Source organism: Leiobunum rupestre, chromosome 7 (genome assembly GCF_980474605.1).
Source record: "Leiobunum rupestre chromosome 7, qqLeiRupe1.1.hap1, whole genome shotgun sequence".
NCBI classification, from domain to species: Eukaryota; Metazoa; Arthropoda; class Arachnida; order Opiliones; family Sclerosomatidae; genus Leiobunum; species Leiobunum rupestre.
This window is the reverse complement of record NC_143390.1, coordinates 14,972,432-14,997,365: the sequence shown is the minus strand read 5'-3', so window position 1 is coordinate 14,997,365 and position 24,934 is coordinate 14,972,432. Positions and strand designations below refer to the sequence as shown.

The 24,934-nt window shown below is 36.5% G+C and overlaps 1 protein-coding gene across 2 annotated transcripts; it reads left to right on the top strand.

The window, feature by feature from the left end:
- Window positions 1-1,397: 1,397 nt before the first annotated feature.
- Window positions 1,398-24,893, top strand: PolZ1 (DNA polymerase zeta catalytic subunit). Of its 2 annotated transcripts, XM_090180622.1 has the most exons (27): window positions 1,398-1,640; window positions 2,276-2,459; window positions 2,516-2,590; window positions 2,653-2,734; window positions 2,795-2,985; window positions 3,048-3,145; window positions 7,050-7,154; window positions 7,216-7,291; window positions 7,353-7,420; window positions 7,515-7,886; window positions 7,949-10,041; window positions 10,101-10,229; window positions 10,290-10,669; window positions 11,012-11,264; window positions 11,326-11,438; window positions 11,500-11,641; window positions 11,697-11,941; window positions 12,096-12,153; window positions 12,208-12,287; window positions 12,343-12,412; window positions 18,549-18,766; window positions 18,846-18,960; window positions 19,039-19,176; window positions 19,229-19,419; window positions 21,323-21,550; window positions 24,190-24,418; window positions 24,493-24,893. In XM_090180622.1, the coding sequence occupies exons 1-27, from the start codon at window positions 1,490-1,492 to the stop codon at window positions 24,637-24,639; spliced, it is 6,231 nt and encodes a 2,076-aa protein (XP_090036748.1). In that variant the 5' UTR covers window positions 1,398-1,489; the 3' UTR covers window positions 24,640-24,893. The 2 variants fall into 2 exon arrangements, with proteins under 2 accessions (XP_090036748.1, XP_090036749.1); XM_090180623.1 differs by lacking the exons at window positions 1,398-1,640; window positions 2,276-2,459; window positions 2,516-2,590; ... (3 more) ...; window positions 7,050-7,154; window positions 7,353-7,420 and having other exon boundaries at window positions 7,231-7,291.
- The last annotated feature ends 41 nt before the right edge of the window (window positions 24,894-24,934 follow it).

Here is a 24,934-nt window from a genome sequence, read left to right as displayed (position 1 = left end):
TTCAAATCGACTAGGTCTTTCTTGAAAGTCCCTTTAAATTGAAGTGACACATTATTCCGACTTTCCTATCATTTTGTCTCACACAACCTTCACAATAGCTTCATTTTCAAACGATTTATTGCAAAAATAACAAGAGTTAGCAGCTGTTTGGTAAATTTTAAACGCGGTTACATGAAGAGCGGCGGATGCGTTTTAAGTCAACGAAGGCGCAAAATTGTAAGACGCGTTTCGGGTACAACGTTAAAACCACGAATACGACACAACGATTGCTAGTATGTAAAATGTTCATAAAACATTTTTTGTGGGAAATAGCCGGACCCTAATGTTCATAATTGGGTTTATAGCCGTACATACAATACTAACGTAGATATTTGCGATAAACCATTACTGTGCACCGGTTTCCCCCATAACCATTGCTCGTAAAACAACTATTTCTAACAGTAACCTGTGAAAAGATATGCTTTTGTTTGAGTAATTACTCCTAAAATATTTAATTACGGAATTTTTAACCATTCATCATTTTTTATTAAAAAAAAACTAGCTTTCTATGATTTGAAAGAAACGCGTTTTCTAGTGCGTTCTTAGCGATTGTAAATTATGGTAAAAAGAAAACTATTTCTAACACTAACCTGTGAAAAGATATGTTTTCTTTTGAGTATGTACTCTTACACGATTTGATTACGCAGTTTTGAGCCATTCTTCAACATTAATTAAACATAAGTTACTTCAAAGATTTAAAAAAAACCGCGTTAGCGTCGAGCTAAAGTCGGTAATTTAATCTTAGGCGAAATGGAGTGTTAGTTCACCAGTTTGGCATCGATGGCGTAACTTTCGTTGCCAGCCAAACGAAAAGCATGGACCAAAGGCAGGGTTTTTTAAAAGTTCTAATCGGACCCCACGACAAAATTTCAAAAATCGTTCTAGTTTGTTATCCGATTTCTATGATTTCGACATGGTATAGGGTATCGAGATCGAATTCCCAGTCGATTTTTAACAGAATTGCCCCCCTGTTCTGATAAGACTGTACGAAATTCATCTTTATAATTAGGTGGTAGCGCCATCTATATTTTGTACAGTTATATGGCTAAAAATAAATAATTATTAGCTAACTCACCGTAACTTGAGTTAAAAAGGATCGTGTTGACAGAATAAAATTATTTTTAAGCAACTTCAAAGGTTTGTTTGTTACGAGTAATCATACATTTCAATTTCACATCAGATTCACGAAAAAATTCAATTGCAATATAGTTGCCACCACTAGAGACAGATGCCGCCACGGTAGAACGATAAAGTTGATAAAGTCTCCTTATGAACGAAATGGTCCCGCGCCAGCCAGATTTAGTTGTATCTCTATTTATTCCCAACTCAAGAGTCTAGAGTCTAGAGAGTAGAGTAGATACACGGGACGGGGAACCTGTAGAAGAATCGTAGTAGAAGCAAGGCTATTCTCTAAGAACTTACTCTTACTCTTAATTAAAGGATTTTTAAAATGTTGGACAAGCGATTTTCCTTAAGAATTATATCATGCGATTATTGCTTAGTGAAACCTGTCAGAGGTTTAGATGAAACATATTCCTCATTCAGGGCCTCGGAAATCGAATCCATTCCTGTTATAAGGATATTTGGAATAACCCCTGCCGGTATGTTTATTTTAGTATTTATTTAGATTGTGTGCATTATAAATCAGTGGCATGTTAAGACATTTTATACTATTTTTACTTTTACTACTTAAAAAGAGCGATATGATGCTTTTAATTAAGGTAATCTAATTCTGTCAGGGGTCCCGTAGGAGCGTTCTAGAAGTTGGTGGGTCAAAGAGAAACGAAAAGGGGTCCAAAGAATGGTTTTGAATTTTTAATGGTGTGTAGCTTCTCCGAGTGCATGTGTACTTTTTACAACTAAACACAGTTATAAGCTTAATACCAGAGCATTTGAGCCTTTTGAAGATTTCAACAGAGAAAAAGTTGGAGGGGGCAATAACATTAGTTGCCCCTCCCAGCAAAATTCTAGGGAGAGCATTGCCCCCCCCCCTGCCCCCCTGGTTCCTACGCCCCTGAATTCTGTTAATATAAATATAAGCTGGATGTTTAAATTAGTGCCCCCCCCCCCTGCCCGTGTAAAGTTTGCAAGGAGAATTACAGCTGTATTATATGTATTTAAAATTTGTAATTTGTAAAACACTTGTTATAATACTTACACTTCTATATGCAGCTGTACAGAAAAATAAATTTCTCTTAATTTTGGAATTCCAAAATGTATTATGATTATTGTACAGGTCAGAAAGCATGCCTTCATGTTCACAACGTTTTCCCATATCTGAGTGTACCATATTATGGTCAACTTGGGGAGACTGTCAATCAATATATGCGAGAGCTCACAATGAGTATTGACAATACCTTAAATATATCATCCAGTAAAGGAAGACAGCATGTTTTCAAGATCCAATTAAAAATGGCAATGTAAATCTTTTTTTTCCTTATTGTCTTTAGAATTTTAATATTTTTTTAATTGATAGACCTTATTATGGGTACCATGAGAGAGAACAGGCATTCTTGCAAATTTACTTTTATAACCCAAATATGATGAAAAAGTAAATATTTTTTATTATCTCAAGAAGAAAACATAAACCTAATCAACTCAATCTATGTAAAGGGCTATAGATCTTTTAAATAGTGGTACAATTATGAATACGGTGTTGCAACCATATGAAGCTCACATTCCTTATATTTTACAGGTTGTATTTTTTTCGTTATATTTTCTATCTCATGTTTTATATGATTAAATTGTTTTTCAGTTTTTTATTGATTATAATTTATTTGGAATGAATTACATACATGTAACACACATGAAATTTCGAATTTTTCCTAAAGAGGCTAATGGTCAACCGTTGTCATCTCCATTTATGTCAAAAGATAAATCATTCAATGAATCTATGTGCAATTCTGATTCAAATATTTCATTGTGGAATCATAACCACCTCCCTCCGTACGCTTTGTTGACCAAAATTAAATGTACCATGAGTTAATACTTTTTTTAACTCATTATAGAAATATGGTTCTTGGCGAAAATGTTACGAAACAATCAACGTGTGAGCTAGAATTGGACTGTCATGAGAAAAATATTCAAAATCAATTTGAAGAAAGTGGTAGGAGCTTTTTTTTAAACTATCTATATTGATAATGATAGGGGTAATATAGCATCATGATTTGGAGTGTGTATTAAAGATGTCATGAGTAACATAGTAATGAAGTTTGATATCAACATCAGCAAAGTGTGATGAATTAATCAGGTAGATAATAAATTAAGTGTTAATTTTTCCAAACATTTTAATTAATAAACAGAACATTGTATAGCTCAAGAGAACACCACTGAGCAAACGACTTATGAAATCAAACAGTGAATAAGAAATAAAACTACTAGTTAGTGGTGTATAACCACAACAAGTTGGTGTTGGATCCGGGGCCGTATTAAGGCATGTGCCAATTGTTTCATGGCACAGGGCCCTCAAGATTAGGGTCTCCCCCATCTTCAAAATTGTTTTTTTTTAATGTTTATAAGCACATTAACATTAATAGAAACAAACAGTAAGGTCTGAATTTTTTTAGGGGCCTCAAATTCTACTTTGCACAGGGCCCCGAATTAGTGTTAATCCGGCCCTGGTTGGATCACTCAGTTCAAACCTGACTAATTCTTGTTAAGAAACTGAATGAGCTTACGAGTTCAAAGTTTGAGCAAGGCTAAGAACTGGTTAGACATATTTCAGAATAACATGATTTTAGAGTATCAGTTTGCAATCAAAATATCTGACATCAAGATTTACCTTGAGAAATATTTTGCATCATGTTTTGTATATATTTTTCTTAGGCTCTCTTTTTTTTTAACTCAAACTCTAACTCTGTCACAAAAAAAAATGAATTTCATTTGGTAGCCAAAAAATGAGACTCACACCACTATCAGAAAAAAAATAATCCACAATACTTAGCAACGTGTTCATAAACCTTGTTTTTGCAACGCTTAGCCTTGATGAAGACTTCAAACAAACACGACATTTATTAGACCTTCTTGAACCAGCTCTCATGTATAGGATTGCCAGATACTGAATTTTGTATCAGCTTAATTGCTCCAGCATTGTCGATTTTAACAACTGGTACATCATTGTCTATGTTGAGTCCCAGAATAACTTTAATGCCCTAGACCCAGACGATATCCTTGGTGGCTCTGTAGGTGTAACCAATTCAGCTTTGGTTGTCAAGATTACCGAATGACTGTTGGATAATGCTGTTGCAATGAGGCTAACCCACTATTTCTGACGTTGAATGTCTCATCTTTTTGTAATCTGCATAATCCCAGTTGCTGTAGGGAACATTGGTTGAAGTGATGTCAGCTTTGAATGACAGTCCAAAACTTTGTTTTTATCAAGAATCAAACGATACATTTGAGATAATTCCAATCTTCAACTGTTGGGTTTGCCATAAATTGATACGGTAAGTTGACAGCTAACTTTATGGAAGTCGATCAGACAATGAATGACTGAGCAGTCTTATGTGAATTCGATCTTTAGTCTCAGATATGTTGACATGACTCCATCAGTAATCTCGAACTTCCAGCAACAAAATGAGGAAAATGAATGTAGCTCCAGTCAGAAAAATTTAGAGACCGATCTCAGACTTTTTCAATCATAGCTTTCCAAAATAGCTGCGATTGCTTCAAACTATAGAGGCTCTTTTTTTCAACCACTCCCACCATGGAAACCTTCTAGTTGGCTGTGTAGATTTCTTTTGCTTGATTTCCATTCAGAAAGACTGTCTAGATGTAAAATTGCTTTATACAGAGGTTTTTCTAGGCAACTAGACTGAGGAAGAGTCTTGAGTGTCTTAAAATGCATATTGTAGTCAATACCTTCTCGTGCATAGGTCTTTGCTACAAGCTGGGCCTTGTGCTTGTTGATTGTAAGGGTGCCATTCCACGGGGTAGTTCAAATGGGTATGGGTACCGTGTCACGGGGATATTGAATTTGAAATCTCAGGATTAAAGAGGTATGATGTTTCAGACCAACATTTTTCATTGTCTATCGTTGAAATTCTTCATTAAACCATTCTTTCTATTACCTGCCACCAGTTATTATCATGATTTTTGTAAATAGCAAGGAAATCTTTGAAATAGTAGATTTTTTACTTCTGTTAAGGGAGTATACGCAAGAACTTGTCCTTAAAGATCAGGTAGTATCGTTTGCCCATCATCATGTGGTGTAGGAGATAAACGATAGAGATCAGAACGTTCTCCCAGTTTCGTTGCCTAGTCCAGCTGTGTGCCAAATCTGTGTTGTAAATGTATTCTTTGCAATGCAAACTTTATCTTGTTGCCGTAGCTTTAAAATCAAGGTTCTTATTTTGTTGTATTGCACTTTTAAAAGAAAAATGTTACCAACAAAACCATTGATATGCCATGTATTGGAATGACTCCCTCACATATCTTCAGCCAGATGCAAAAGTTGTAAGTCGCCTTCACTGCCTGCAAACATCTCTGCCTTATTTCCAAATTGGAGAGTGGCTGGAGTGTCAAATTTCTGGAACCAGATAAACTTCGTGGCATCATTTGCTCTGTACTCTAAGTACAAGACAGTTTCTGACTTCGTTCGTTACTGCTGCTGTTGCTACTATTTCCGTTGGTGCTTCGGCCTACAAACTCTCTTTGTCAATTTTAAGACTGTGGTGTCATTTGAGACACTTCTGCCAGCCCAGAAAGACCTTGAAAGACGTTTCAAACAGTAAACGCGTGAAGTTTGGCTCCAGTATCCCAAATCATACCAAACTCTAGAAACCCGTCTTGTGGTAGCAACTGGAAGACGCAAGCAATGAGAATGCAATCAAATGACACATCTTTCATGTTCTTCATTGTCATCAGAATATCTGCTTAGTCATGTTAACTGAAGACTTTGATGCTCTCATTATCTGTGCGAGAAATTTCGCTGATTCGATGATCACAAAGCTAACCAATTGACTTCTCAGTGGTACAAACCCATTCACCACTAATAATTTTGCAAACATCTTGCATCATGAGCTAGACTTCGATGGTCTTTCTCTTCCAATTCTCAATACACAATGCTATGACCATCCATTGTCAGCATATTATTATTATTAGTAGGGGTAGCACTTTGACCTGGAAAAGCCCAATCTAAGAAATGAAGTGTAAAATCTGCTTTGCCAAATAATTGGAAAGATCTCTCGTTTCCATACCAAGATGCTCACATTTTTGAGCGACATAAAAATCACAGACACGAAGGACATGAGAGGAAGTTTCCTCCTCTGCAAATCATGCCCTGCATTGTCAGTGATTTATCAGGTTTCAGTTGAGCCGGAACAATGCTGATATCCAGAACCAGGATATAGTTTCTGTCATCTACTTGGTTAGATAATCAGTCATGAAGCAGTGGGAACTTGCTGAGCCTTTAACCTGGTGAAGTTTGATATTAACACCAGCAAACTTTGATGAATTAATCTGACAGATAATTAATAGAAAAACTTTATTTTATTATTATTAAAACCACATATTAATTAATAAACAACACTGTAGAGCACAAGAGTAGTCCATTGCGTGAAACAGCAGATACAAAAAATAAAAAATAAACTAGTAGTATTGTAAGTAATAAATCGAACTATCTATTTTATACTGAGGTGGAAATATATTTTCAAACTATAACTTAGGGCATGTTCCTAAAAAGTAACTATCAGGTTTTTCAATAGTCACTCGAAAAGCTAATGACTGCTACAGAGCTATTTTATAATCAGAAGTTTTGGAAGGGAGTGTTTATAATAGTGAAATTCATGTTTTAATTCAGAGATCAATGTCATAGGATATTTATAGAGAATTGTTACCCAGCAGTTCCGTGGACTAGTCATCCACAAATAGTTATCAGCTTTTAGACACATTATGATTTATGTATGGGTATTAGAACAAAAATTCCATTGGGGGAAATAATGTACCATACATGTCTATTATCTACCTTTTGATGTTTTTAATGAACAAAAGCAATTTCTATTTTCATATAGCAACATCTGGTAGTAATCCTGGTTTGGCTGCTATTTGGGAAGATGAAAAGCAAAGGCACAAAGAGCAGTTTGATGAATCTAAAATAACTCCGCCAGTTTCTCAAGGTATATTTTATTTTAATATAAATATTTTGTGTGTATTTACATAATTTCTTCCTAATTATAGAACGTGTTGATGTTAAGAAAACAATCAGCGAAGAATACTTTCTGAAAAGATTAAAGGAGAAAATAAGCCAAATTTCGTACGTGCTTTTGTTATTGCTGGTTTTCATTTGCACTTGTACTTATTAGTGTCCTTTAAAGGCTAACTCCAGTATCTTCGGGAGATAAATCCATAAACCAAAGCCTGAATGCCTCATGCTTGAATACTTGTGTGTTTTTGTATTTTATTATATTTTCCGTTTTTTTTATTTCCTCTAATAATTTAATTTAATGATCAGAATATAAAGATTACCCCTTTTATAGCTGAAATTGAAAATTTGGAATTCTTGGAAATGCTTGATAAGATATTAGAAGCGGAAGAAGCAGACAGCATTTTAAGCACCCAAAAATCTGATAAATGCGTTGATAGATTCCAAAATGTGAGCAGTGGTGATGAAAGCGACGATAGCTTAGAGATGTCTCAGGTTTTCTGGCAAAATGACTTTCTCAAAACTGATGCTGAAGATGGAAATGGAGAAGTCCATCATTCTTCAGGCTCAAGTTCCATTCAATTAGGTCAAGTTGATACTCTGAGAAATAATTCTTCTAGTATCGAAGGTACTGAAGACCCTGCTTGTAGCTTTTGGTTACCTCAGCTAGATGGTGCATTTGATCTCGCAGAAAAAAATGATTCTGGTAAGGTTATCTTATTAATGGTTTGATTTTACTATTGATTTATGGTTTTTATTTTTTATTAGCGTGTGCAGGTACATCAAGGTTTTTGGAGTTAACAAGAAAACGAAAAACTTCAAGGAAAACAAATTGTAGACTATCTAAATCCAAGTTATCTAGACGACCTAGTGATAGTGAACGGAACTCAAACTTTGAAGATCTTCCAAAAAGAGTCCTTCGCAAGAGAATTGTAAAACCTTCATATGAACAGGATTCAATTACAGAACCTTTCATTTGTCCCAACGAAATTCTTCAAGTTCTTCCTGAAGCAGCTACAAATGCAATATTTTCCAATGAAATAAAAATTTCCAGCTATGTTAACCTCTGGAATTTTAAGAAAATAGGAACTGAAGAAGTTAAATTAGAAAAGTTGCCAATACAAATTGAGATGCTAGAAAGCCAGATTCGTGAGAAACTTAAGCCTTCTCAGAGTTTGAATGAAAGCAATTCAACCAAATGTACAAAAATGAAAAAAAGCACTATCCATGAAAAGAATGAAACAGCTCAGTGCTCTTTACGTCTGAGAAGCCGTAATCAATTTAAATTTTCAAATAATTCTGCAACCTCTACTAGCTCAAGAGTTTTGTTATTTGATATTGGTGATATTAAAAAAGTCAAATTCTGTTCGAGTTCAAGTAATGTTCTAAAACAAAAGCGAGAGCTGGACAACAAATGTAAGCAAACTCAGAACAAAGAGAAAGTAGAAGTCCCAGTAATTGAATGTGATTTTTTGAACTCAAAACAAGAACTTGGTAAGTGTTTCTTTGGCTCAACTACTCCTTTGAAGCAAAACATTGATGAGGTTTTTTGTGAAAATGAAACTGGAAGATTTTCATCATCCAAATCGACACCCTCTAATAATTTCAAAATAATAAAGAAACTATCAAGTGTTAAATCGTCGACTCCGGTGAGTGTTGATCTTAAACGTACTTCTATACCGTTTAAATTAGATTGTCCTGAAGATTATCAACTTAATTTGAACTCAGAAATGATGGAATCTTGTTCAAATGAAAATCAACCTCTTCCTACTAAAAACAGTACTCTAGACAGTTCATACTATAATATTTACCATTCTGATGCCTTGTGGAAGATGTCTTATATGTCACCTCTCACACCTTGTCATAATGCCAGTTTAACACCCCCATTGGCTGATTCTCCGACCGATTCCCATACGAACAACAGTGACATGAAAATGAAAAGGTATTCAGAACAGACTCCATCCCACGAAGATGAAGATTCTGATGGCTCAAATGATATAACATTGTTCTTGGAGGATGACAGCTCTGAGGAGTCCATGCCTTCCCAATCTGACCCCAGCACTAAGAAAGAAACATCTGATTCAAAATATTCTGGATCTCAAAATTTGGAACCATACACTGAGGAACCACAATCTATTTCTTGCAATGAAAATACCTTTTCTTCCAATGATACCCTTGTCAACGATAATTCTCAGGAAATAACAACACAAATTAGTAATCTAAACACGTCTAATTTGTTAAATACTTCAATGTATAGCTTTGAAAATTCAGATGTTAGCGTTTCAAGTGTGGAAATGACAGTTATCGACAATCAAATGTACGCAGACGACGATGACACTTTGGAGTATGAAATTTTCATGGCTCCAGCACCTCCAAGCAGACAAGAAGTTGAAGAAGGGGGTTTCTGTATTAAAAAAAAAACAGATTTGTCAAATAAAATAGACAAACAAGGATTTTCAAGAAATCCTGTTGACTTAGAGGAATTTCAGGGGACATTTTCTGGGGCCCTTTCTAAAATTAGTAGCTTTTCAATGAATGAAAACACTTCATTGGATATTAATAATGTAATTACTCCAGTTATATACCCACCAAATTATAAAGAAGTAGAACAGTGGTGCCTTGAACAGTCTACATGCCCATCAGATCTAAGAAATTCTAGTGTCATTAATCAGTACAATTTATCTCCAGAGATTAAAACTGATTCAAGCAAAGTCAATTCAAAGGAAAAACCCATTTTTAGTATTTGCAATTTTCTTAACCGTGAAACTAGGAAATTGGAGTCAAATGTTTTTAATGAAAATGATAAAACTAGTCCAAAAACTGAAAAAAATATACCTGTGATAAATCTATCTGAAAACAAGGTAGAATACTTCCCATTGAATTCATTGTGCATTCATTTCATTTAAACTTTTTTTTGTAGCTTTTGCGTGAAACTAAAAAGCATCATAATGACACCTTTTCTTTGATTGAGGAAACAACCCAAAATTCATCATCTCTTGAGATTCCCTCACTAAGGGAAAAATTTGACCAGAGACAAACACATCTTGAGGTATTAAATACTTTCATTTATTCTAATTTATCCTTTTCTTTATAAATTTTTACTTTGTAGTTCATTACGGTTATGAGCTTGGAAGTACATTGTCAAACTAGGCAAAATTTTAAACCAAACCCAAAAATGGATGAAATTACGGCTATATTTTATTGTATTCAAAATCAGTCTCCTCCTTCGCCCTCTCTTCCGGAACTGATTGTGCAGGCCATAGTTGTAGATAAGATGGAGGATGTCATTTCTACACCTCTTTCGGGAGGATCAGGCTCGAAATCTATATTCTCAGAGGGATCTAAAAACAACCTCAAAACTGATATATCAAACTCCTTAAAAGAGATATATCTTAATGGTTTTGAGGGCCTAGAAGAAAATATTTTATCCATCACTTCAGTAGCCAGTGAGAAAGAGCTCTTTGATGAACTAGTCAAAATACTTAGAAGGTTTGTTCATCATCATAATTTTTCTTATTTTGCGCAAAGTTAATGAACTAAATAATAATCAGCTAGGCTAATACCCAAGGCACCACCTTAGGCCCAAGTCATCTAGCAACGTTTTATTTAAGGCTATAGATATATTGTAAGCAGCAAATTTATCTCCCTCTTTCATGGCTTATTGGTTCCAGCCTGCATGAAGCATTTAACAAAAGGAGTTGACAACCTTAAGCATAACAACATGACTGTACCCACTGAGAATAGTGAAGATTAGGCTTTAAAATTAGAACCTTATCCTATAACTTCAGTTCAATATCTTCTGATATATGAAATAATTTTTGATTTTGCTAGGTTTGATCCGGAAATAATTGTTGGATACGAAGTTGAAATGCAGTCCTGGGGATATGTTTTAGAAAGGGCTTCCATGATAGATGAGCAGCTTTGCGGTGCATTATCTAGAATACCAAAAAGTCGTGGGGTTGGAGCAACTAGAGCCAAAAGTCGTACGAGTATCGTGGTTGAGGACTTGGATTCCGATAACATTCCAGATATCAAAGTTACTGGTAGAATTGTTCTAAATGTTTGGAAGATAATAAGAAAAGAAGTAAGGATTATTTAAACATTATTTTCCTTCAAAGTTGTCTTATGTAAATTTCCTTTTCAAGGTAGCTCTGACTTCTTATTCATTTGAAAATGTATTATTTAAAGTTTTAAACAAAAGAGTTCCTTTGTATGATTTTAAAACGTTGACTGAGTGGTTTACCTCGTCCAAATTAAAGTAAGGTTACTTTTTTTAAGCGGGATATGGTAATTTTTATAAATGAAAATTTCCCTTTTAGATGGAGCTTTTATGAATATTATGTTTTGAGAGTCTGTGGTTGCATTAGTTTGCTAGATCATTTTAATATTGTGGGTAGAACGAGCGAGTTGGCAAGAATTTTTGGAATTCAATTTTTCGAAGTTTTTAGTAGAGGATCTCAGGTATATGTTAATTTTTTTGTGATTTTTTTATTATAATTAGTTTTTCTTTTTTTAGTTCAGAGTAGAGTCAATGATGCTTAGAATGGTTAAAGGTAGAAACTACATTGCAGTATCACCAAGTATTCAACAGAGAGCACATTCGAGAGCCCCTGAATCATTGCCACTCATTTTAGAACCTGAATCAAAATTTTACACTGATCCCGTCGTTGTATTAGATTTTCAGTCTTTGTATCCATCCATAATCATTGCTTATAATTATTGTTATTCTACTTGTTTGGGAAGAGTTGAATTTCTTGGAACGTAAGTTTTTCTCATGTCACATTAGCTAATTCTAATGAGTTGATCCAAGAGCGTTCAAAGTAGTCAAAAGTTTCTTATGTCTCCAAACACTTTTGGAACGGCCCAATGGGATTCAAAATGAAATAGCATTCAATAATTGGTTAAAAATTTTCAGAAATGATCCATTTGAATTTGGTTGTACATCTCTCACTATCCCAACCACTGATCAAAAGGTATTTTACAAGGGTTATATTTTTATGCTTTAAATAAACTCAACATTGTTATAGAAACTGGATAATCTAGTAACTATTTCCCCACTTGGTATCACATTTGTCAGATCTAGTGTCCGCAAAGGAGTTATACCCAAGTAATTTCTTTGTTTATATGTTGTATAAAAATAATTTCTTACATTGTAACATTAGGATGTTGGAAGAAATCCTAAACACACGAATCATGGTTAAAAAGTCGATGAAAGAAAACAAGGATAATAAGGTATATTTTCCACTGGTTTAATTTTTTAGCATATTTTTATTAGTTGACCAATAAAGATTTTTTTACCAATAACGTGAATCGCTACCGATACCAATTTTTATACAATAGAGTAGTATCGCTCTGTAGCTTTGGGTTATGGCCGCCATTTTGAGGGCCAGTTTTTTATCTATAGGAAAAAACATGGGTGACATCGACATACGTCACGCCGAAATACCGATTTTCTCCTTAGTTATTTACAGCTTTATCAATAGACGCTAAAATAAATTCCAACGGCTTCCAAGCCTCTGAGGGGTTTTTGAATTTGGGGCTAGGAAAAAAGGGGAAAAGTTTCGTGACAGCATGGCTGACAGTCTCCCCGCTTCGCGACTTTAATAGTCACTGAAGTCATTTCAACCGTTTTTCACGTCTATTACGATTGATCTCAATTAATAATTTGTATTTTAATTTAAAGAATTCAAGTTATTGGTAAATTTACAGTTAAACAACCATTTTGTCTAGCTTTTATTCCCGAAATATAACGGTCAGTTTACTTAGATGGCGCCACGTGCTCTACGAAGAATCACGATTTAGATATTTTTTATTCGGCGACAGTTAAAAATTGGTCTCTGCGCATGCTCCAATACCAACCAATCCGGTGTTCCCTCCCTGGCTAGTGTCCAGTTTTTATGTGGCAATGACGGTTTAAAATTCCACCCCCATTTATTTTACCGTCTATCCAAAGATAATGTAGAACTCCATACCCTAGATTCAAATTCTGAGGGCATTTTGCTTGACGGTTTTGTAACTAAGCGTTACCCACTTCCGGCACGTGACCTCCGAAAAATCTGCATCCATCGGTCGCTGTATTGACTGCGTTGAGGAATAGCGTTTTCCATTTGACTGCTCTAGATCGATCTGATCAACATTTTATGTTCCATTTGCGTGCTCGGATCTGCTCCGATCAAGTTTCGCGTGTTCCATTTCCCGCTATCGGGTGCTCCAAGATCGCCCAAAACTGATCTGCCGATTTTGACAGATCAACGGATCGAGATCGATATCGGAGTAATTTTTTGCGTGTTCCTTTTAGTTTTGTTGGCAAAATGGCAGACCAAGACGTGAAAATTAATATTACTAGCAGATGAATATGTTAATGTTAAGTTCCATTTTCGGTTTTACTCTAGTCGATTGGGGCGAGATATATGACGTCAGACATTCGGAGCGAATCTCGAGCAATCAAATGGAAAACGCTATAACTCTCAACGAATTATCTGAAAAAGTATTTTCGTTGAGACCGTTGCTAACGTGACGTAGGATCTTGTTGAACGCTTTTTACGCTTGTAAATTGTATTTCAATATCGACTGCTGCGGCGTCTGCAGCTAGCCTTACTCCGTGCTGCGACGTCACGTGACCGTTAAGCAAAGGAAAAACTAGGGGTATGTACAGTCAACTGAAAAAAAACCCGATGGATTTATATTTTCCACCGATTTAGCTTTTTCGTCATAATGACGTCGTAAGTTGTTGAACTTCAGTCATGGGTACGTTCAGCAGCGCTCATCGGACTCGCCTATTATTAATCGCTGACATCGGTTTTGCTTTTTCGCGTTTCCGGTTTTGACGTTACGATGGTCATCGGTTACTCACCGAAGTCATCGGCTGGAAGAGCCGGTTTTTCCAATTACTGACGTAATACTACTATAAATTCAACGCCATTTTAAAAAAACACCGATGACTGAATAAATGCGTTCAATACCTTACGACGTTATTATGATGAAAAAGCTCATCGGTGGAAAATATAAATCCCCCGTTTTTTTTCCGTTGACTGTTACTGAAGGTACCCCTGCTCTTACAGCCCAGGACTTCGTTGCTCAACGGACGGGCAACGTGACGTCAAAAAACCCGTTCATTAAAAAACCGCTGACCGTTGAGCTGTTCTTTTTTAGAGTTACTGAACGCAGCCATTGTCATGCCACGACCAACTTTTAAGACGCGCTCGCCCGTCATCAAAGTTGGCGGTCGTCTTATCTTTAGTTGGTTACCATGGTGAGCGCGTCATCAAAGTTGACGGTGGTCTTATGTTTAGTTGGTTACCATGGTGAGCGCGTCATCAAAGTTGACGGTGGTCTTATCTTTAGTTGGTTACAACGGGAACTATGGAGCAAAAGTTTTCGGAGTTCCGGAAGGAAGTGAGTAAACGCTATTGACTAAGCGCGAGACAGTTATTTCGAATCTAGGGTACGAGCAAAGATTATATAAACCCCGTCAAAGTTGGTCGTGGTATGACAATACAGCGACCGATGGATGCCGATTTTTCGGAGGTCACGTGCCGGATCTGGTTAAACGCTTCGTTAACAAACCGTCAAGCAGAAAACTCAGAAATCGAATCTAGGGTACAAGAGTTCTATATTATCCGCTCGATATAATCTTTGATCTAACCCACCTCTAATAAACGGTTGTAAAAGGTATCGATAGATTCGCCCGAACTATTCTCACGTACGTACTAGGTTTCTGGAACGTTTTACATCGCTTCGAAGCGTTTGTCGTTTGGATTACGCTTTGTTCTTAAGTTCAAGTTTCGCTTAAGAAAAATCGGGCAAGTGCAATATAGTATATAATTACAAGTTCGTCTGCATGTACATCTGAATTAGGATTGAAAGCATTGTAAACAAATAGGAAATTGAAAGATTATTGCTTCTAGACAATAAAAAAATTACATGAAGCGCAAAAAATGCACGATTGTTCTTAAAGAGACACGTGATACGCGAAACCCTACGCGATGATGTCACGAATCTCTGCCAAAATACTCGGATTTCCGATTGACGGTTTTGTTACGAAGCAATTACCCACTTCCATCACGTGACCTCCGAAATATCGGCCTCCGTCTGTTGGTAACCATGGTGCTAATTTATGTAAAGTGGGTAAACGCTATTGACTAGGCGTGACGCAGTGATTTAAAATCTATGGTATGATGTCTATATTATTAAAATCGACATAAGACCGAGGTCACCGAAAAGTGTGTCAGCCCTACCTTTGCGCCTTTTGAAATATTTACGGAGAGCCAGTCTCACCCTCGACTACAAAGCCAATTAAAAAACGCCACACTTGGTGGCGCTGGAGTGGCAAAAATTTTAAATTTTGATGACGTATTCTTAACCCCGTTTCCTAAACTCTTTAACTTCGCGACAAGTACACTTTTGTGTCTTATGTCGCTTTTCACATTAGCTTTGGTCACCTCTCAAGCCGTGCTAAGTCTGCTAACTTAACCTACCCTCTCAAACGTTGCGAGCGCTCGCGCAACATATAGATCTTGCGGTGTGAACAGTTAACGTAACGCTTTTCAGATCGCTTCGGCTGAACCGCTTCGTCATAGCCATCGAAATATTTCTACCCCATATGGTCGCCATCTATGGGATTTGCAAAATCACTGTGCCGCCGCGGCGCCGCCTTGTATATTTAGACGGCTATGGCTTCGTCGACCAGTGACATCATAGGGTCGATTTTTGGGAACCAATCGCGAATGTATTTTTGCGCTCGATAAAATTTTTATGGATTTTTAGTTCTAAGCCATAGTCTAAAATTAAAGGGCAACGCAAGTGGCCATGTAGGGGGCGCGCTTGATTTGAAACTATGTTTTCTTCTACAAGTCAGTTGGTTTTCCAAGGAGGATTTCAAACCGCCCGGAAAATTCATTATCCGTGGTGCAATTTCGTTCTCATTCGCGAATTTTTCGATTTTTTTATCTCAACACCAACGAACCGAGGATTTTAGGCTTAGCTTAATTTATTTATTATGGAGAAAAGAACTGAGCTAGTTTCCGAGAGTTTGACGTTGATATTTTCGATTTAACAATGTTTTGGTAAAAATTATTTGCCAATTGAATATTTTCAATTATGGAGGTTGAAAACATTTTTTTTAATAAAGGATCCGATTTGATGGTAACCTCGAAAACTTCGGAATGCATGGATTTTGCTATCGCATAAGAACCGCGAGAGGCGCATTTATACAAAACAAATTCGGGAAATATGGTTCTGCTTTTTTTACAGAGAGAAAGGCTATGGCAGATAGCGCATGCGCTGTAGTTCTTTTTATCTATAAAATAATTGACCCCCCAGCATGGCCACTTGCGTTGCCCTTTAAGTAACCAGCAATAGTCTTTCAGCTTTTTGTCTTCTGGGTGCGTGCCTTTTGAAATAAAGTGTTTAACACGCATCGGCAGTTGAGCTCCTATTTGTTTGACTATATTACGCATACCCAATTTTCATTAAAACGTGCTGGAAATCGAACGTGTGAACAAAGAGTTTTCCAAACGCTATAATCGGCTATGAATTATCTTTTATTTAAAGGACTATTTAGATGATAACCGGTTAAGTCTGTAACAGAGGCGGACTACCGACATTTAGTCACCTGGTAATTACAGGCAGCCCCAAATCAAATGTTTAAAAAAAGATCGATGAAACTATGAATTTACCAAAACTAAACATCGAGGTACGACTAAATAGACGGGACTTTCGTCGTATATTCATATACCACCTACCACAAGAAAGACTTGCATCAATCTCGAAAATAAGGTGTCTCAAAATGTGATGCGGCTTTTTTTTTTACAGAAAATAGCGCGTGAAAATTCTTGTTTTTTTACGAAATGAAAATAAAAAAGTCTTGCGCGAGAAAAGCTTCTACAATACATTTTTATTATCGCGCGTGTTCGTCTTTGTACCTTCAAAATTGCCTTTACTTGCGCTCAAAAAAGCCGCATCACCTTCGAGAAATAAAATAAAATAAAATACTACCAGCGATACAAGTCCCTCTTGGGGTAGATGGTCTGCGATCTGTTATAAGCCGCGTACCCACGGAAACGTTATGATAACTCCCGCAACGCTTTGATCCTGTCGTGTGAACAGTCACCGTTGCGCGTCTCTGAGCGTTTCAGATCGCTTCGGCTGAACCTCATCGCGTCGGATTCCGCGTGCCTTTCTTGCTCAATGTAGCTATTATTGTATAGAAGCACAAATCTTTCAATTTTCTATTTGTTTAAAAATACAACAGTTTTAAATCGTAACTCAGACGACCTCTTAATTAAATAAATTAAAAAAAAATTCAAAATTGCGCAAGTTTGTTTTTATTAAAAAGTTTTTGGTACGTTTTGGAGGCAATAGGGAGGCTATTCTGTATAAATTAAAAATGACAATACGCGTGTGCAGAAGAGGCTGCTATCGAAATATCAAACTATCGAGATAATTGGTCAAATTCCAAATCGTGGCGATCTGTAATGCCGACGTAAGTGATTTTAATGAAATTCTTCTACATACTGTCGATGGTGCAAATTTACGTCTTGGGAACCTGAAATAAACAGGTATTTTAGGTCCGCTTGAGTATTTAGTTAATGATTTGACTAAAATACTGGATAAAGCGTAACATACTGCCACTACTGAAAATTTAACTTACACAATCGGTTGTTTGATATTTCGATTAAAGGGAGTATGAACTGAATCGGAAAATTGTCTACTAACGCGCATTATGACTTGGATTTTAACGTAACTTGTGCCAATCACCTGTAGTTTCTGTTGAATCTCGTGGCAGAGATATGAAATTCGTTGATCCACTATAAGTATGGAAGTTCATAGTCCCTTTAAGGGCGGGTCTTCACTGCGGCACCTCTCGGTCGGTGGCCTCCAAAGCGCTATTTTACCAACCCCCGGGTATTTGGCCCAAGTGGTCAGTCCACCTCTGGTCGGTAAAATGTATTTTAATAGTGTTGTAAGTCGGAAAATTACCGAGGCCTTTTTTCCGGAAAATTTACCGTATTTTTCAGAAAAATATTAAAGACGTTTTCATTCCATGATTTGTCTAATATATTGTTTGCAAATTTAAATAAAGCGGCATTTTCACCTCATTTTTTCTAATCTAAAAGTAAAACTAAACCTATAGACTAGTTTAAACTGGTTGAAATGTAACACTATTAATGTTTTGTAGTATGTTTACTGATATTAGTCATTTTAAATCGATAAAAAGTTTAAAACATTAAAAACCCTTGAAAAGTAATTTATGTTTAAATTTTTTATTTTTCCGATTTGCGGAAAATTTTCTGGAAATTTTTCCGCATTTTATTTTTCCGGAAAATTAACAACCCTATATTTTAATAACCCTTCTTTTCTTTTGTAGTCTGTAGTGAAACTGTTGGATGCGCGACAACTGGGTCTTAAACTCATAGCGAATGTAACATTTGGTTACACTGCTGCGAATTATTCGGGAAGAATGCCTTGTGTCGAGATCTCGGATAGCATTCTTAGCAAATCGAGGGAAACTCTTCAAAATGCAATTAATTTTGTTGAAAATAACCCTAAATGGGGGGCCCATGTGGTCTATGGAGATACAGATAGGTAACTTTTAGAACATTTCTATCGCAATCAATTTTATTTTTTTATTTCACATGGAGAAATACGCAATATATATTTACAGTATGTTTGTCCGGTTATCCGGAAGGACTAAGGAGCAAGCTTTTAAAATTGGGGAAGAAATAGCTGAAGCTGTCACAGCTCTAAACCCTCATCCTGTGAAACTGAAATTTGAGAAGGTGTCTTAAATTAATATTTATTCTCGATATAATTAAGAAATATATATATAGTAATTATACGCGTGAGCGTCTTTTAAGGTTTATTTACCATGCGTTCTTCAAACAAAGAAGCGATACGTGGGTTTTATGTATGAAACTGTTGACCAGAAAGAGCCTGTGTTTGACGCTAAAGGAATTGAAACCGTCCGTAGAGACGGATGTCCAGCTGTTGGAAAAGTAAAACCGTCAACTATTTTCAATGAATTTTATGACAAAGTTATATTCTTAGGTTTTGGAAAAAGCGTTAAGAATTTTATTCACAACTCAAAATATTGCAGCCGTAAAAATGTACGTTCAACGTCAATTTCAAAAGGTTTTGAGCAACCGTGTGAATATCCAAGATCTGATTTTTGCCAAAGAGTTTAAAGGAATTAAAGGATATCGACCCACCGCTGCTGTTCCATCTCTTGTTATAGCGAGGTATACAAACACTTTTAACTCCGAAATTTCGGGTAGATAAAAAAATACGCGGACGCGTAAATAAAAAGGTTATGGATAGTACGATCAAGAATGTATTTATTTACTCTCAGGGAGAATGAATATGTTGAGACGATCGACGGACACGTAGAGCCCCTACCCCCTTCACGCTAGAGGGGGGGGGGGAGAAAAAGGAGGCGGTCTTATTTATTGCGTCCTCGCAGCAGCGTTAATCGCGTCGAGAAACGTAATTTTTAAGAACCAATGAGATTGCAGGACGAATTTGATTAATTTAACCGGAGGAGCATACCGGGGGGCCCAACGGGTGGAATTAGAGAAACGCTAAAAATAATCTCAACATATTCATTCTCCCTGAGAATAAATAAATACATTCTTGGTACGATACAATGAAAATGAATTCACAATAGGTATTTTAAGGGTATCAAATTAACCTATTCGCCGAGCAGATTTTTCTGATACGTTTAAGGAGCAACGCAATTGGCCATGTAGGGGGGGGGGGGGCTTGATTTGGAACTATGTTTTCTTCTACTAGTCGTAAGTTGGTTTTCCAAGGAAGATTTTAAACCGCGCGAAAACTTTATTCTCCCTGGTTTAGCCACGTGGTGCAATTTTGCTCTTATTCGCGAATTTTGCGATTTTCTTAGCTCACCGCCAACGAACCTTGGGCTTAACTTAAAAAAAGAACTGCGTTAGTTTCCGAGAGTTTAACCAATATGTTAGAAGGATATGAGGCGAGGGACGAAAAATGGCAGCGCCATCGGTGGGTCATTCGCGATAGAGAATCCGTCTTTAGATTCCGTCAAGGACAAAACATCATGGAGGAAGCGCCGCCAAAATTTGTTGTTGAGGGAATAGAAACAAGACGTCCCACGTTTAGAGGCTCTCTTAATATCGACGGCGCTGCCGGCGTTTTGAAAACACGGGCTGGACGGAGGGCTACCTATCCTTCTAACATATAGGATCCTTGGTTTGACGTTGATATTTTCGATATAACAATGTTATAAAATTATTGGCCAATTGAATATTTTCAATTATGGAGGTTGAAACATTAGGCCTCTGACGCGGTATTTCTCTGCCGCTAGATTTACACACTTGGCCCTGAATCCTCCTAGCTTGGCCCTATATCCAGTCTCCCTTAACAAATTTCCTATCATTATACCTCGACAGAATATTTATCTTTGTTTTAGTAAATTTTTTGGTATAAAGGATCTGATTTGTCGGTAAACTCGAAAACTTCACTTTCCTTAGCCATTTTTGCGACTAAAGAATGCATGGATTTAGCTATCGCAAATATGGTTCTGCTTTTTTACCGAGGGAAAAGCTATGGCAGGTAGGGCATGCGCAGTCGTTCTTTTTATCTATAAGAAAAATTTACCCCTCTGCATGGCCACTTGCGTTGCCCTTTAATATACGTTTGTTTTGTAAAACTCGCGCAGAAATGTTTTGTTAGCCGCCATTTGGATTAATTTTAAACGCTTTTGACATTCAACAACATCGAATGGTAAGGCATTCAAAAGTATCGAGTAATTTAACCATTTTGGTTGTTAATACCGACAAAAATGTGAAAACTCGTCATTTAAGGTTATTGCGGTCTTCTATTTAAATTCTAAAGTTTATATTGCAAAATTTTAACGACTGTAAATTTTCGTGAGTTTTAAAATTGTTCAATAAGACCTCTCACGCCCTGTCACGAAAGTGCGTTTTCCGATCGTACGGCACTCGGAAAAAAATCGCTAACCTTGCCACTTCTTTAAAGAAGTTTTTCACCCCTATGGTACACTGAAACATAACAAAAATAAATCACGAGACCCACTAATAAATTTTCAATACCAAGGCGCGTTTTTTGAAAGAGCCAACTTTATCTTATACCATTCGTTGTTTATAGACGGCTGCTGCGTGTAGATCCTCGCGCTGAACCCAGAGTTGGAGAAAGAGTGCCGTATGTCATAGTGTACGGACAACCTGGCCTTCCTTTAATTAAATTGGTTAAGCAACCAGGAGAGCTACTGAGAGATGATTCTCTGAGGGTTAACACCCAATATTATGTCACGAGAGTTATCATTCCCCCACTGGAAAGGATATTTTGTCTCCTTGGAGTAAATGTTTCAAAATGGTAAGTGTCAATGTTTTCTAACAATTATTGTATCGTAATTTAAATGATACGGATTTTTACGAAAAAACCTGATGTAGAAGCTTTTTTAAATCACAGACCATCTACCCCAAGAGGGACATGTATCGCTGGTAGTAATTAAAAATGTTTTATGTCTTGACTGTAATTCGGCTTTTTTAAGAACGCGCCATCTCACGGCGAGTAGAGGCAGTTTTAAAGGTTTAAAGACTAGAACGCGCGACAGTAAAAAATGTATTGTAGAAGGTGGCTCGCGTACGGTTTTTTTTAATGTCGTAAAATAAAGAATTTTCACGTGCTATTTTCTGTTTGCGGTAAAAAGAGCCGCATTATTTTGGAAACACCTTTTTTTCGAGGTTGATGCAAGTCCTTCTTAGGGTAAGTGGTCTGTGTTTAAATTCAAGGTTATTTGCCCACACAAAGCGCCATCTATACCGCCTCCTTACTAGTAGTTTATCGTGAATAATCGGTAAATTAGATGCCAATCAATCTATTAGGTATGTGCGGATAGTGTATTTATTTTTGGTACTGGTTCGGTTATCAAATCTTTATTCTCAAAATATAATAGTTGATTTTATAAAATCGTTTAATTGATAAATCCTTAGATGTTTCGAGTATTTGCTTAATTGGTAATTTTTTTCAAAACCACCAAATGTTTAATTTATAATTTTCCGAGCCGGTTGTTCTCAATTTATTTACATAAGCCAAGAAATAGGCACCTGCCTAATAAATACACACCAGCCCCACGCTGTTTTTGTTCCTAGCTAAAACATAATTTTAACTCACAGTTATAGTTCTATTTTTACTTGATCTTCCATCTCGGTGGGAGAGGGCGCCGGCCTTTTCTCTTCCTACGATAAATGTGTTTGAGGTAGGATGAAACCCGCTTTTGACGTCACAAGCTGAGGCGAGGGCGTGAACGTATTACGTCCTCCCAGCCTGTGTTGCTCCATAGGAAGCTACAACGAAAGAACGAGGAGCGACAACATTATGTGGTGGAGATGGCGCCTGTGATGTAGTCTTTTTCGAATTAAATTATTTAATTCGAAAAAGACTACTATTCCTCCATGATGATCCGCACATCCCTAAAACATTTTCAACGTTAAAATCAAGACAGTGATAACCGATACTGATCTCATTTCTGTTTGGGAATATCACTACTATCATAAGGTAAGGTCTACCATAGAGGCCCATGATGGTAACGGCGTTGCCCTGGTGAAAAGAAAAGTACGACGATAGGGCAGTAGCGACATCTTCTTTTTCAAAATTTCTACATCTAAAATATTTTTACGCTCGAGTTGATAAATGCCACACTAAACGCGTCTAAATCTCAAATTTGAAAAATAAATACCTTCAGAAACACAACTCTTATTTCTAATAGCCAGTTTGAGGTTCTGATGAATCATTTTGCAAAAATAAGTGTTAATTTTAAGTTTTAAAGCGATAAAATTGTGAATAAGCCTTGGCTACGGTACTATGGGCTCGCGGCGGAGATTTCTCCAGCATGGTTACAAAGATAATTTAAACTCGTACCCTAGATTCGAATACTGAGAGATTTCCCATTGACCATTTTGTTACGAAGCGTTTACCCTTTTCCGACACGTGACCTCAGAAAAATCGGGCTCCATCGGTTGCGGTAAGGTGCAAACCATGGAGCCAATTTTTTCTGAGTTCCAGTGGGTAAACGCTATCGGCAACGCGCGAGAGAGTGATTTCGAATCTAGGGTACGAGTTTAAATTATCTTTGATGGTTCTAAGTTTAAAAACGTTCGCGCACGGCTTGTGCGCATTCATAATGCATTGCTCTAAATTTATTTCAGAAACGCATAGTTGATAACGTAGCCACTAGGAGGTGCAGATTTTGAATACCTACCTCTTAATAACAGTTATCATATGTAACATAATTACTCATAAGTATGCCACTGTACCTGTATTCCATTCAAAAATCTTCACTAACGGTTTGTTTCACCACGAAGCAGTAAAAACGTGGACTACGTTAGATTTTAACCTTTTTATTAATCCTAGTAATTTTGGGAGTCACACTATTGGCTACTAACATATTTATTTAAGCCAATGGAAAACCTCTAAATTGAGAAGGAATTTTTTGCGTCGGAATTTTAATCAGCCCAATGTAGCTATATTGAAATTCATAAACTCGCTTGTGGATGAAGTTAAATAATGAGTAATTTAGAAAAATAAAATGTTGGGGAGAATGACCCATACGGTTTGGTCCAGAGATCACTTTCCGAAAATGTAATAAGTCGTCAAAGTGGGATATTCCACCAGCATTTTTAAAACCCATTCCAAGCATAGAAGAGTTAGGCCTAGGCTCAAAAGAATCTGCAAAGACTCCAACCATGGACTAATTAGTCCATGGCTGAACGTACCCTCGATGACGTCAAATATTACGTAGGGTACGGATGACGCAATATCTGTGAAACAAACCGTTAGTGAAGAAATAGAGCTAGTGGCATACTTATGAGTAATTATATAGTACATATGCAGTTATGTGATCGTCAAAAATTTGGCCTAGAGCTTTGCTTATGGGGACCTTATGATAAGCTTATGCTACTATTATTTTTCTTTTAATGTTAACCAAAATCACTATCTTGCGTCTTTTTTAGGTTAAATGAATTACCGCGTACAATATTTACTAATGTGCTGAAAGATTCAACTTCAATGACCAGTAAATCAAGTCTACCGCAATATTTTGCTCGAATCAATTGCATAGTTTGTGATCGTCCCAGCGATTTCGGGTTTTGTCTGTCCTGTAAAAATGATCCTCAAAGGACTGCAATCACTTTAGGATCCAAACTAAACGATTGGGAATCCGCCATGATTCACTACAATCAGGTTGGTTGTTTTTTTAACTTTTCGAACGGTTAATCATTGTTCCTTCCTTCATTTTTAACTCATTTTATAAACAGATTTGTCAAAGCTGTATGGGAATCAATCAAAGTAATTTGTGCAAATCCTACGATTGCCCAGTTTTGTACCGCTTAACACAGGCTCAAAGAGATGGGTCCCAATGCGTGGTTGTTAAAAGGAAAATGGATATGTGCCTAGATATCTAAACCTTTTTGGTGACACCATAATATTCATTTTGAAAAACCAATTTTAAATTTTAATATTTAATTAAGTATTAATATTTTAATAATAATAATATAAGAATTTACTGATGTTATAGCTACCACATGTATATCGTTGTTTTAAATCACCCGGCAGCCCGAAAATCAAAATTGCTGCGCAGGCGCGTTTGGTTTTATGTTGCTTCCGGTGATCTGTTTTTTTTTTTCAATAAACAAATCCAAAATTGGGACACCATTTTGATGATTGTCGATTTTTCGCGAACATATAATTTATCAGCAA

Bases quoted from the DNA above. Each gene is read 5' to 3' on its own strand.
- PolZ1 (XM_090180622.1), top strand. From the start codon at position 1,490: ATGTTGGACAAGCGATTTTCCTTAAGAATTATATCATGCGATTATTGC. The intron at 11,439-11,499 runs GTAAGGTTACTT...TTTCCCTTTTAG, and splicing joins TTTACCTCGTCCAAATTAAA to ATGGAGCTTTTATGAATATT. The intron at 18,961-19,038 runs GTGTCTTAAATT...GCGTCTTTTAAG, and splicing joins TGAAACTGAAATTTGAGAAG to GTTTATTTACCATGCGTTCT.